This window comes from Choristoneura fumiferana, chromosome 22, assembly GCF_025370935.1.
Source record: "Choristoneura fumiferana chromosome 22, NRCan_CFum_1, whole genome shotgun sequence".
Taxonomy (NCBI): domain Eukaryota; kingdom Metazoa; phylum Arthropoda; class Insecta; order Lepidoptera; family Tortricidae; genus Choristoneura; species Choristoneura fumiferana.
The window spans coordinates 3,202,231-3,216,253 of NC_133493.1; the positions used below are offsets into that span (position 1 = coordinate 3,202,231).

A 14,023-nucleotide genomic window follows, 5' to 3' on the forward strand; every position below is an offset into this window, starting at 1 on the left:
TTTCCGCAGAATAAAAATAAGTTTAAATTTTGAGGCAGATTTTCAAAATTATTTCATTAATACTCGTAGAAAGCTACAATGTTTCTCTAATCGACAATTAAGAATTTTAAAATAGATCATAACAGTAATTCATGTCCCGTGGGAACTTTACAATTTCTCGGGATATAATCCTATAGGTATCGTGTATGAAGTCGCGGGCAAAAGAAATGCGTAGTACTTTAACGTTTTCTAAAATTCCAACGCTGAATCAGTGAAGCAGGGTTTAAAAGTTGGTAAGATTAATCATAATCAATGACATACGTATGTATAGGTTGATTTTTGTATTACAAAATTTACACCACTGTCTAAAAGAAAATCTGTCTGTATTTTTATTTCCATGTAATCCTCCGAAAAATTAATCAAAACACGAAACATGGATCGCAGAAAGTAAATGTATGTTACTCCAAATTTTACGCGAGCGAAGCCGCGGGCAAAAGCTAGTAATGCATAAATACACAGGCAGACACATTTTAAGTAGGTTTAAATAAATAGGTAAGATTAAAGATTACATTTATTTGCACTATCTAAGCCATAGGTACCTACATACAAGTTCCTTTAAAAGTCATTGGTAGCACTTGTTAGGGTTTTGCGATAGTCAGCCCTATGTATCTTACGCACACATTGACGCGTGTACAGACGTCGTCGTGCCTATGTAGATTCAAGAACGCGTATTTTGTACGGCATGGCCGCCCTGTGGCACAATATAAGCACCAAACGGTGGAGGTTCTTACCGAGCTTAGTTTTGATGACATGAGGAACGGGTTGCCAACCAAACGTTTGCCTCGCCTCGTGCGTTATCAATAAATTAATGTTAAGTAAATTGGTAATATTAGGTGTATTTTATATTGCGTAATAGTACGTTCAGGAAGGAAAACAATGAGGTAAAGTATAAATAAGTAGGATTTCGGCTTTTCCTAAACTCTTATGTGCAACACACTTCATAGTAACTACCTAGTCTAGTACTAAGTAGTAGGTAAGGGCTACTGGAGGATACCTGCGCAATATTCAGGGATATCATCATATCCGTAGGATATGTTTTAAGTCTGAAGCTCTGCAGATTTGCCAATAAGGTCATTTATTCGACAAATGAATTTTCCATTGGACTATTTTTTCGTTAAAACCATTGACATCTATGTACCTTACGGCACTAGACTGGCTATTTGGAACAAAACGAGTGGCGCATCAATCATCAATATTGCTTTGACCCAACCCCTGTCACGGATGTTAACGAACTACAGTGAAAGGTTCACAAATCCGCGCTGTGAACCAATTTTGTGCGCCGTTTTAATGTAAGAAACATGCAGTCTATAGTAGTCTATAGGTACATAGATGTCGATGGTTAAAACCTTTGTTAGTCTTGTTGCATTTAAATGACATGATGAAAGCAAACCTGGAGGTCCAATATGAAACCCATACGGCTAAATAAATAATCTGACAATTTACGAATCTGACCAAAATAGCAACAAACCAAAGACATATTATCTGAATGATATCGCAATCTCCATTGAGTGAAGGGGCACTCTCACGAGTTCCGATGTCTGTTTCAGCATCAGCGACATGGCCTGACCTAAAGGACACTGCGCAGTTTGAGCGCGCAGCTTCGGCCATCATGGGGGGCCGGCCACACACTATATCTGCGGGTGAGTCGAGACTGCAGCAGGCACGATCGCAGCGTCACTAGCGTGTATAGATACTAACAGCGAGAGCGTCTGAAGAAACACCTAATTTACACCTCTAATCACTCCGGGTTGCCCAACGAAATATTCCCCCCTTGTTCACTTCACACCGTGTCACTGCATCTAAGCTAATATGAAGTAAGCTACACGAGGAGGTTGTAGATTTAATTTAGTTAACGAATTTGTAAAACATTCAATTTGTCACACGTTGGTTGGTGAAATAACTTCATTACAAATTGTAAGTTTTGATGTAATGGACCCTTCTCTAAAACCAGATAAAATCTTACGTTAGGAGGGGAAGAGGTCCGAGATTTTTTTACGTGCTCATTATAAGGGTAGGAGGCGTCAAAAACGTCCAGAATCGTTGTTACGTTAATGTATACCCATGTGGTTACAGAACCTGACAATGAAGCTGGAGGTCCCGGGTTCGATCCCGTCGGGTCCGATAATTGTGTCAATTACGAAGGTTTTTTCTCGGGTCTTAATAGGTATTTAAGTATGTACTATGTTTTTATTTATAAGTTTGTTTATCCGTTGCCTAGTACCCATAGTACAAGCTTTGCTTAGTTTGAAACTAGGTCAATTGGTGTCAATTGTCCCTATGATACTTATTTTATCGTTTCAGCATACGAGCGCGGGCACGGGCGGCCGGCGTTGACGCCGCAGACTTTTGGAGACGCCGACGGATCGACCCGCGAAGGCATCTACGCTAGACCTCCGCTACCCACTGTATGTTTATTTATACAAAAATACCTACTATAGATATATCTATGTGATATCCGCAGTAGAACTTAGGTTACCGACATAGCCCGAAGAATTGCGAAACTGAAGTGGCCGATGGGGTCAGAAAGTTCTCGAATGGCGTCCGCGGACCGGGAGACGAGCTGTCGGTAGGCCTCCAACAAGATGGAGCGACGACTTGGTTAAGATCGCGGGATCGCGGTGGATGCGGAAAGCACAAGACCGGTCTGAGTGGAGAGCCTTGGGGAGGCCTATGTCCAGCAGTGGACGTCTCGGCTGACATGATGATGATGATGATAGATAGATATACATATCTTCAATGATCATTAACGATGTTTTTGTTTGTTAGCGCTGCTCGTCTCTGGAGCGCCCGTCGCTGCCTGCCAAAGGCAACGCCAACACTTCGCAGCAAGACTTCAAGCCAAGCAAGCCGTCGTCGCTCCCTCCGCATCTTACTAAAGGTCAGTCTCAAGACTTCAAGCCAAGCAAGCCGTCGTCGCTCCCCCGCATCTTACTAAAGGTCATTGAAAATCTTATTGATTATCTGATGCGATACGGCCGTCGATTCCCTAGTTTTACGAAAATAGACTTGCCTTTAGCAAATGAACCAATCACAGACGTTGAATAGTTGTTGTTGTTGCAGAGATGCCGCAAGCGCTGTACGTGAATATGTCTGAGTTGGCGACGCTGGCCGCGGCGCGCGCGCACCAACACGCGCCCGACGCGCCGCCGCAAGAGAAGGTAACACTTGCTTCACCTTAGCATTTACGAGTAGAGGCCGATTAACTAACCATTATACCTAGTGTCATCCACGAAGATGCGTCATTTTGTCAAAATTAGACATTAATGACATTGTACCTTATAGTCTGTCCGCCGGCGTTAGAGTAAAGAGCAGAGTAAAGACCCGTTTAAGAGCTACAGTGCCACACACAGACACACAGCGGTCAAACTTATAACATCCCTCTTTTTGCGTCAGGGGTTAAAAAAATTTTTATTTTTCTTGGGGAGTTATAGTGACAAATTAAAACGTTTGTTTTAGTTTGTTAGTCTAACATCTGGTATTATGGTGAACGGTTGTGTTACTCTGAAGATGAGCTCTGGTTGAGTTCGATACGCGTCAGTGTAGTGTGGTGGTGGTGATAAATGGGTTTGTGTGATTTGTGTGTGTTCTTACAGTGTGGAAGTGGAGGAACTGTATGAATACACATTTCTTGCATAAACGTAGCTATCATAAGGTCGCGGGTGAGATATACTTTTACTTCCAGCAGGTTAAGAAAGAAATTGTCGTGTGGTATTTTTCAAGTGTCCTATCATACCTCCCCTTCGGCAATTTATGATCTCCAATGACATTCTTTTTTCTTTGGCCATGGTAAGAACTTCTTCGTTGGTTATTCGTTCTGTCCAACTAATCATTTCCACGTTGAACGTTAGACTATGGAACGGAATTTCCAACTCACTTGTTGCTGGGTTTTCCTATGCACGAATGTTTTTGGTGGCATGGCTCGCAGGAATGAAACAACTAAGACTCAGTAATAACAATTCATGTATATACAATAAAAACATAATTTATACCATGTTATTATTAAGTAAAGGGCCGATACAAAAACAGCTTACAAGTAAACACGCTGATTCTGAATCACTACGAATTCAGGGACTTGCAACTTCCAAGGGCCGGACAGCAAAAAAATTATATCACCCTATTTTTAAGTTTATGAGTACCTCATCTATTGAAAAACCTTCAACATATAGGGCTGTACACTTCGAAAGATTAGGTATTATGGTATTATCAAACCCTCTTTGCTCCATCCCACTTCAAGTTGGGTCGATTTTCCTAATCTTGAGGCGCCAAGACATTCTGTCTTGGGTTGTGTATATTAAAGCTACCGTTTAAAACATTTGAAACATAAAAGCTTAGCTTATATAATATATAACGTGTTTCTGCCCCCCGGACAAAGATGAATAGAACGTGTTGCTTAAGGTTCGAGTATGGACAAAGTCTCATTCTAAACGCCACTGTAACGGAGAAGAGATTAATGACTGATTTAATAATAAATAAATAGCATGAGACAATGGACACCAATTGACCTAGTCCCAAACTAAGCAAAGCTTGTACTATGGATACTAGGCAACGGATAAACATACTTATGGCATTTTTACTAAAACATTTACCTAGCATCGGCATAGTTAAGGAAAAGTTAAATAATGACAGTTTTGTGACGTTTTATTCCATATTAACTGTAGGGGAAATTCGTCACAAAACTGACCACTTTTAACTTTACACCGTTGCTAGGTACATGTTTTAATAAAAATGCCCTTATTTAGATAAATACATACTTAAATACATATTAAACTAAACATCCAAGACTCGAGAACAAACATTCGTATTATTCATAAAAATATCTGCCCCTCCCGGGAATCGAACCCGGGACCTCAAGCTTCGTAGTCAGGTTTTCTAACCACTTGGCCATCCGGTCGTCAAAAGACATAAAATACATTTTACGATTTAATACTTCGGAACAGCCTGTATGTACATCTACAGATACGTAATAAATATTATTTTATATATATCTTTTTTTACATTCATCTAATCAAATGTGTCAATCAATCAAGCTAATGTCCTACAACTGATAAGATGGTGATGACTCTTGATATACATAGGAGTGCGATTATATTAAGTATGCAAGTTAATTAGTGCGTAAAAATTGTTGCAACACATTTTGTTTCCATGCATTCGCTTTATCCTTTTGTTTGCGGTTTGGAGAAGGTAAATTATGTTTTAGTTCGCAATTATAATTTAATGAACAGGATTACAAAGTCCTTGATTCTCCGAAATGACGCGTGCAAGATAGCTCAGACTTGTCACATGTATGTTTTATATGGTTCTCTGTCGTTACGGCGAAATATTATTCCCAAATGTTTCATTTGCCAAACTGTCATTTCCTAATTCACGATTTGCTTGAAAAGCATATTTTTTTCGGAACTTTCATGAAACAAAAATGTAACCGAGCCAACAGTGTTTTAGAAAGTCATAAGCAAATACACTGAAAAAAGTTTTTGGTTTCGGAGTAAATTGAGAGTTGGGAAATAAAACAGTTTAGCAAATTAAACATTTGGGAATAATATTGGAGCGAAAAGGAGGGATATCGTTGTATACAATTTGATTTCAATCATTAGCACCACACAGATTTTTACTCTCGTTCCCTTGGATATAATAAGATGGCAATAACGCGTATGTGCCAACAATTTTTTCACGATTGTACCGTTTTCACTTTATCTGATCCAATATCGGTGTGTACGCCGATGCGATGAAGAATGTAATTGACCCAAGTAAAAATAAAATGTACAGAATATATATCGGATCCGACAATTTGAAAGGCACCGACACCGATATCTGGTAGGATAATATGAAAACTTTCTTACGAAAATATGATTTAAATGTTAATTATAAATGTTAAAAAACTAATAGCTAACATTAAATATTCTCATGTTGGTGTCTTTGTCGAGTCGATATTCGGGCAGCTCGCGTTTCACTCTCGAGGGTCTGAAAAGAAATTGAGAAATAATAGTCTTATAGAAAAGTTTGGTTCGACTTGTAAAGTAGGTAATCAAAATATAATGCCAATGCAGTCAATCCAGAGTTAACACAGTCCCGCTTACAAAACAAAATGGATGCAGTGTGGGATGTTTTATGTTGGTGGGTTAGGATCCAGTTATTTTTTCTTTTTTTTTCCTGTAGCGGCAACGGAAATTTATTTATATAGGTATACATACATTTCAGCGGTCCATCTACTGTTTAATGCGATAGGTACAGTGGCCTGTATGTATTGCATCAAACAATAGAGGGACGGACAGACAGACCAAAGGACAGACAGTGTTGCGATATATAGGGTTTTATTTGTCACTCTTCGGGTAGAGAATCTTATAAAATGTGACACGTGTAACGTGAAAATAAGTTGTATTTGGTAGGTGAATACCTAACAGTAACATTAAAAAGAAAAATTGGTACAGTTTATGACGTTGATATAAGATTGATTTTGACTTGGCCTCTGTAAAAACTTTCTGATCTGAATCTGATTTAATCACCTATTAAGTCATCGTGTACTCACAGCTTCTCCCAATGGAACTTGTCGGCGAGACTGTCCGAGACCTGGCCCTCTTTTAACTGCTTCTTGACCACGCGCTCCACGAGGCGCAGGGAAGCGAACATGCTCTGCACGTTGGATGGCTGCCGTGTTCGTGACGTCATCTGGAATTTAGATTATACTAGAGTTTACCCGCGGCTTCGCACGCGTTAATCATTAGATACCTACAGCAGTTGAACTGAAACTTCGGGATTTTACTAAATTGGAACGGAAATTCCCAAATACATTTAATTAACGTTTGCATGTAAGACACCGGCGTCAAATTTCATACCATAATAACGAAGAATATGCAATTTTAAGTGGTTGCTTTGGAATTCGGAATACGGAAATTCGTCGAAAAACAGAAGTCCCCAAAGGCAGGCCACATCGCTCGAAGAACAAATAACCGGTGAGGGAGGAAAGTCCTCGAGTGGCGACCACGAACCAAGAGATAAAGCCTTGGCAGGCCTCCCAAAAGTTGGACTGATGACATCGTGAGAGTTGCGGGCGACTGGTGGATGCAAGTGGCGAGTTTTCGCTCATTGTGGCGTTCTAATGGGGAGGCCTTTGTTCAGCAGTTGACGTCTTCCGGCTGATGATGATGAATCTTACCATGATCTCAATAGAGTCGAACAGCTTCCCTAACTCTTTTTTCTCCCTCTCATTCAATGAGGGGTCCTGGCTGTCGAATATGCCCGTCTCCCTCAGTTTGGTCTTCACACTCTCCAACGTGATTGGCGGCGGCATGTCCAGGATTTCTCCGGACTTGTACGCTGCTTTGCTGGCGCCAGCATCGGGGACTGGACTGGATGGGGGCTTGGAGAATTCGGGGCTGAAATGGAGAGAAAGGGTGGTGAATTACAATTTATATTCTCAAGGGCATTAAATTTAAAACGTCAGTATTAGCGTTTAAAGAAAAATAACTGTTCAACTCATGATTATAAGTCAGGAACGGTCAGACTAATTTCGATCTTTTGGAAGAGTTTTTTTCATAAGTGAGTGCGTTCACGACGGTGGCGCCCCCCGCACTCACTCACTGAGTTATCCCTGACTTAATCATAAACCCAGTTTTCTTACAATTTCACAGTTTTTTTGCGAAAAAAAAAGTGTTATTAGCCGAGATCACCCTCTCCCCCAAGTGAGATTGGGTTCCCTCCTTCCCCCTCCAAACGCTTGACGTAGTTAATGGATGCTGCCGAAGGGATATTTTTTAATTTCCACTGACTGGAGAAATGCTTAGCCATGTTTTTACCGACTTCAAAAATGGAGGAAGTTTCGTATTCATCAGTACGTATGTAGTTTTGTTTAACCACGAAGCGAAGCATAGTGTACGTATTACAATTATTATCGGTCAAACGATAATAAGCCGTGGTGGCCGAGTGGTTTGACCTATGGCCTCTCAAGCAGAGGATCGTGGGTTCAAATCCCGGCTCGCACCTCTGAGTTTTTCGGAATTCATGTGCGAAATTACATTTGAAATTTACCCCGAGCTTTACGGTGAAGGAAAACATCGTGAGGAAACCTGCACAAACCTGCCAAGCAATTCACTGGTATGTGTGAAGTTCCCAATCCGCACTGGGCCCGCGTGGGAACTACGGCCCAAGCCCTCTCATTTCGAGAGGAGGCCTGTGCCCAGCAGTGGGACATACAGTGGTGGTCATGTAATTAAGAACGATTTGAAGTTCCAGATTATTTTTAACTAAATCATGTCATGTGTAGTCGTGGTTCCTTCTTAGAAGTAACTAGTTACGTTATGAAATAGCCACATGAATAGAGCAAACGGGATTAAGAATAAATAATAAAATTGCTGATTTTTTTTACAAATTTTGTTTTTATTCTCTTTAGTAACAAATTAAAATAGTAATGAAGCTGGACAAATAATTAAGAACGATTTATTGAACTGCTCGAAAGTTTTTTTATTTGAAACTTAGATTAACTAAATCACACTAACGTGAAGTTTGTACAGAAAAAAAAGGAATTTAATACATTTTAACTAAAATTAATAGTTAGTAGCATGTCCACGGCTTTTTATTACTGCCTTACACCGGCGAGGCATTGAATCTATCAATTTTTGACATTTCGCAAGAGAGATAGAGTTCCATTCTTCTAAGAATACGTCATACAGTTCTCTTAAATTGCCACACTGTCGATATGAAACCTTTTTCTTGACTTCGCACCAAAGATGCTCTATTGGGTTAAGATCGGGGCTGTTGGCTGGCCAATCTAAGACAGAAACTGATTGCGATGTGAGGAATTCCTTAACGGTACGTGCAGTATGCTTGGGATCAATGTCATGCTGGAATGTCCAAATAACCGGAAGCACGCCTTCAGCATATGGTAACATTGTTTCTTCCAGTATGTTTTTGTATTGAAATTGATCCATGTTTCCTTCTATCAGCCTAACAGGTCCAACACCATGTCCAGAAAAACATCCCCAAATTTTTACATTTCCCCTGCCATGCTTTAAAGTCACTTTTGTGTACTTTGGGTCGAATGCTTTATTTGAAGGCCATCTTACATATCGTTTGCCATCAGAACATACCCTATTTATTTTTGTCTCGTCAGAAAAAAGAACGTTTTTCCACTGTCTGACTGTGCAGTTTTCATATCTTCTTGCAAATGCAAGCCGGGCTTGCCTATGACACCGTTTCAACATAGGCACCTTCCTTGCTATCCTTCCGTGCAACTTTTCTTCTACCAAACGCCTTCGAATAATGCGTGCCGAGATTGCTGAAGGGTTGTTTTCGCCAAAATATTTTTTTCTTAACTCATTAGACGGTATTAGACCCTTTAAAAGGATTTTGTTTTGCCAAACGAACGATATTTCGATCATCTCGACGAGATGACTTTCTTTGTCTAGGTACACGCGGAACATTTGAAGTAGTTTGATACGTGGCAAAATGCTTTATGGCGTGGAGAACCATAGTTTTTGAACATTGCAGATGATCGGCTATGTGTTTATACGACCAATTCTTGTCGCAAAGTTTTAGTATTACTTCTCTTGTAGATTTATCACAACTTTTATTTTTCCCCATTGTTTTTATATGAAGCAATCGCCTTAAATGGCGCCAAAATTATTCGAATAATAAACTAAAACCACAAAGCGGCCGTCCGTTCTCTATATAAATTTGAATAAAAAATAAACTATTCAGCGTTCTTAATTATATGACCAGCCAGTAAGTAGTAATACTAGGTTTAGATGTAATGTATAAAGTTTATATATTTATTTTTTAGCCAATTATATGTATAAATGAATTTACCGCTAGTACGGAAAAGTTTTACGATACCGAGAGAAGTACAAAAATATACATGCAGTTAGTAACACTTGTCAGTTTGAAAAAATCTTCTCTATAAAAAATCGTTCTTAATTATATGACCACAACTGTATATAGGCTGGGATGATGATGAAACGATAATAGGGAATATGCATGGAACACAATTTTTCTCTTAAATAATTTAACTTAATAGAAAACCGGAAAATAAAACGAATGACGAAAAAACCATCAATATCTGTTGCAGAATAAGCAAGATACGAGTATGAGCGATTGAAGTCTGCATGCTATCTCTCTCTCTTTCTTTGGCCGTCGTAGCATATGACGTCAAAGTCTATGACGGAACTCTCTGTCATATTGACAATACGGTATTTGACAACTCCTGAATTCGTCTTATATATTATTATTGTGAAAATATAGGTATACAGAAAGGTATACTTGTAGGTATACTTGTGATGTATAGATATCATTTAATAATATTGTAAATCTGTTTAAAAAAATATACCTCGTCGAGTTTCTTGCCGGATTCATCCCAACAGAGGTTTTTCCGAACCGGTGGTAGATTTTTTTTGACATTCATAAGTGCCTAAATTGAATAAAGATATTTTGACTTTGAGTTTTACTTTGAGTGTTTGCGAAGAGAAAACTTAAATCGGTTGAAAATTGGATTTATAATGATTTTTTTGAAAAATCTATGTAAGTACCTGTCTCTTTCCCAAAAGCTTTTCCCTATGCAGCAAGTGTGGCGCTAGTTGCGTGTGACGTCACATGCAAGTATGTCTTCTTTCTCTATCGAATCTTGAATTTCAAACCTTTATAACTTTGTTATTTGTAAAGGTAGCTTAAAAATTGTTTGTCTATTCGATAAGAGGCATTGTGAAGTTTTAATTTATAATACACATATAGTCAAATACCGAATTTAAAACGTCCATATCTTCGTGTTTTTTTTAATATATTTAAAAAAATATTTTACAACTCGGTTTGTTAAACAATGAAGATATATTTGAACAAATAAAAAAAATGCTTGCATATGCTCTATATAAACAAGAAGGAAAGAAAAAAAATATCCGTGACGAGATTTCCAACGGCTTCGAAAGTGAAAGAAAGAAAAGAAAGAAAGAAAGAAAAGTTTATTTTGGCTCCAAAAATGTACCACCTAAAACTAAGACTAGAACTAGCACTAAAACTATGTTACTAGGTGACACGGCAGGATACCAAAAAGGGTCTCCACTCAGCATGTGTTGCCGCACATTATGTGCAGTAACGCTGGTTTTCTGTGGAGCCAAAACGTTAAATAAACATGTATGCATGAGCCAGTGCAAACTAGTTCAAAATCCCCCAGGAAACTATGCGGCAAATGGAATTTCCGTAATAAAACTTGCGGTTGTTGTTGTTTCTTAAATCATTTTAAACGCTGTAAATCTGGTTTCGCCGGCGTTATCGCAATAGACTAAATTAAATTTTTACTTCTGTTTCAGCGGAATTTACAGTATGAATTACTTGTACCTGATGATGTTTTATATTCGAACTAGCCGTTACTCGCGGCTCCGTCCGCGTAGAATCCTTTTATCGCTATCCCGCGGGAGCTATGCAGTTTACCGAGATAAAAACTATCCTATGTCCTTCTCCGGGTCTCAAACTATTTGTATACCGAATTTCATCTAAATCGGTTCAATGGTTTAGACGTGAAGCAACAAACAGACTTACAAACTTTTTCTTTTATAATAGTGGGATATAATCAAAATTTAAGTTTGCGTTGTATATTTATTTATTCTTTCCCTCTTAGGTATATGTTTTTCTGTGTATCCAATATGTGTAAGTAAATGTTCTCTCTCTCACACACAATTTACTCTTAGTTAAATAAAATCTTGTAGAACCTTGAGTCTTGTCTTACTATTTCTGTTGTACAATAAAGAGTAATTGTATTGTATTGTAGAAATATTTTAACTTACCATCCACATGTAACTTGAAGTAGGTTTACAGCTACTCTGAAAACAACAATTATGTAACATTTAGTAGTGTGTTTAATAATATGTCGCTATGTAATAGTTAGCTGGCTATAATAAACATACTTAGTCCATTGTCTGGACCGTTCACAATAGCAATTATAGTCTTATATACATTAAATACTAGACATTACCCGTGGCTTCGCACGCGCAATCCATTTGATATGGTAGTTGAATTGAAATTCCGGGATTTTAGTATATTCCAATGGGAATTCCGAAAAAAATACATCCTGGTTCTCATTAACGTTGCATTAAAAACCATGCCAATTTCTATGATTTTAATCCAGCGGGTGAAATTTCGAGATTTTATTTCGATCTCGTGGGAATATCGGAATAAAATGTAGCCTATGTGTTATTCCAGACATCTAGCTATCTACACACCAAATTTCATCCTAATGTCCACTTATTTTAGCGTGAAGGGGAAACAAACACACACTCACAAATTTTTGTATTTATAATATTAGTAGCAAATCGAATGGAAATTCCGTGAGTTTACTAAGTTCCCATCAGACTTCCCAAAAATTACACCCTGTTTTTCATTGACGTTGCATTAAAAACAACGTGCCAATTTCCATGAGAAACCCAGTGGTTGAAATTCCGAGATTTTATTCCGATCCCGTGGAAATTCTGGGGTTTTAAAAACCAAATTTTTATTTACCCTTTTTATTTTATTTGTCTTCCTTTAACCCTGAAACGCAAGCTCGTCGATATGTGTATCCTGCCCATCCTAACCTACGGCGCTCAGACCTGGTCTTTGACTGAGGCTCAGAAGTCCAGACTCAAGATTTGCCAGCGAGCTATAGAGCGCAGTATTCTAGGTGTTCGGAGATCTGATGGAATCAGAAACACGGATCTGCGCTCCGGAACTCAAGTTGTCGATGTGGGAATGAAGACCGCCAAATTAAAATGAGACTGAGCGGGACACGTCTGCCGCATGGATCCGGATCGATGGGTCAAAGTAATCACCGATTGGGTTCCATGCGTCGGGCACCGGTGCAGAGGCAGACCTAGGAGGAAATGGCGGGACGATTTAGATCGATTCCACTCAGATTGGCAAGAGCTGGCCAAGAGTGGAGACGAGTGGAATAAGAAAGGGGAGGCTTTTGCCCTGCAGTGGGACACATTATAAGATAGTTAAAAAAATAATTGTCACTAAAAATTACTGAATGCGCTGTAAAATTTGCAGGTGGTAGGACCTTGTGCAAGGTCCGCCTGGATTGCTACCACCATCTTGCTCGCTTATCCTGCCGTGAAGCAGCAGTGCTTGCACTGTTGTGTTTCGGCGTGGAGAGTAAGACAGCCGGTGAAATTTCTGGCACTTGAGGTATCCCATCTTAGGCCTCTAGGTTGGAAACGCATCTGCAATACCCCTGGTGTTGCAGATGTTTATGGGCGGTGGTGATCTGATCTCTTACCATCAGGAGACCCACTTGCTCCTTTGCCATCCAGTCGAATAAAAAAAAATTAAATGAATGTAAAAAAATAATTAGGGATTTTTGGTCGTTGCCTTCGTCGCAAAGCGTCGCAAAGGATGGAACAACAACACACGCTCCGGCCAAAAGTCGGAGCGCAGGAACATCTGCTGGTGCTTGGCAGGAACTTGGAGTCTAAATGAGCTGAAATTGTTAGCCCTTTGAGACTCGAACGGGATCCATATCCAACCAGTTTTACGAACTACATCCCAGTGCAGTGGGACGTATATTGGCCAAGATGATGATGAAATACTTAATTGACTGCCACTGCCACAGTCCTTTAATGATCAAATTCATCATTTCAATTCTTCGTTTGAGGGTAGCGCTTCGTACACCATCTTTATCGCATTCGCCCTTGAGAAAGGGTTTCCCAAAAAGCTGAAACTAGTCAGACCCTTCCTGACTTAAAATCGCGAGTTGAGCCACTTTATAACTTAGTTTTATAAATCATGTCGCGCTAGAACTAAAGTATTATATCAATTCATCGAATTCACTTCCAAGAAATAAAAATTTGCTACTCACATGAAAGCAATAGCGTGATCGGTCATAGTGGAGAGGTGGTCGTAACTGCATTCGTCGCGCGCGCACGGCTCGTTATATCGCGTATCGTATTCAATGCATCGGCTACTACGCTCGGATTTCTTGATCTTTTAACATTTTTAACGCCATGTTATTTAGAATAGAAAATCTTCATCT

At 39.2% G+C, this 14,023-nt stretch overlaps 2 protein-coding genes across 7 annotated transcripts in view; one reads left to right on the forward strand and one right to left on the reverse strand.

Annotated features, from left to right (window-relative positions):
• mim (missing-in-metastasis) overlaps positions 1 to 14,023 on the forward strand; it is a 300,696-nt gene that overhangs the window by 226,459 nt on the left and 60,214 nt on the right. For all 6 annotated transcript variants that reach the window (XR_012452709.1, XM_074104999.1, XM_074105002.1 and 3 more), the window contains 4 exons: positions 1,587 to 1,679; positions 2,341 to 2,444; positions 2,806 to 2,917; positions 3,100 to 3,197. Coding sequence is in view for 5 of the 6 variants with exons in the window: in XM_074104999.1 (XP_073961100.1) it covers positions 1,587 to 1,679; positions 2,341 to 2,444; positions 2,806 to 2,917; positions 3,100 to 3,197 (407 nt within the window). In the remaining variant the exon portion in view is untranslated. The remainder of the gene's footprint in view (positions 1 to 1,586; positions 1,680 to 2,340; positions 2,445 to 2,805; positions 2,918 to 3,099; positions 3,198 to 14,023) is intronic.
• LOC141440491 (uncharacterized) lies at positions 3,982 to 13,917 on the reverse strand. Its single transcript, XM_074105018.1, has 5 exons — positions 13,850 to 13,917; positions 11,802 to 11,837; positions 7,190 to 7,409; positions 6,563 to 6,702; positions 3,982 to 5,997 (listed from the first exon to the last, which is right to left on the reverse strand). The coding sequence occupies exons 1-5, from the start codon at positions 13,873 to 13,875 to the stop codon at positions 5,916 to 5,918; spliced, it is 504 nt and encodes a 167-aa protein (XP_073961119.1). The 5' UTR covers positions 13,876 to 13,917; the 3' UTR covers positions 3,982 to 5,915.

Coding starts and splice junctions, on each gene's coding strand:
- LOC141440491 (XM_074105018.1), bottom strand. CDS start 13,875: ATGACCGATCACGCTATTGCTTTCAT. Junction 11,838..13,849: donor GATCACGCTATTGCTTTCAT/GTGAGTAGCAAA, acceptor TGTTGTTTTCAG/AGTAGCTGTAAACCTACTTC. Junction 7,410..11,801: donor CTTCAAGTTACATGTGGATG/GTAAGTTAAAAT, acceptor TCTCCATTTCAG/CCCCGAATTCTCCAAGCCCC.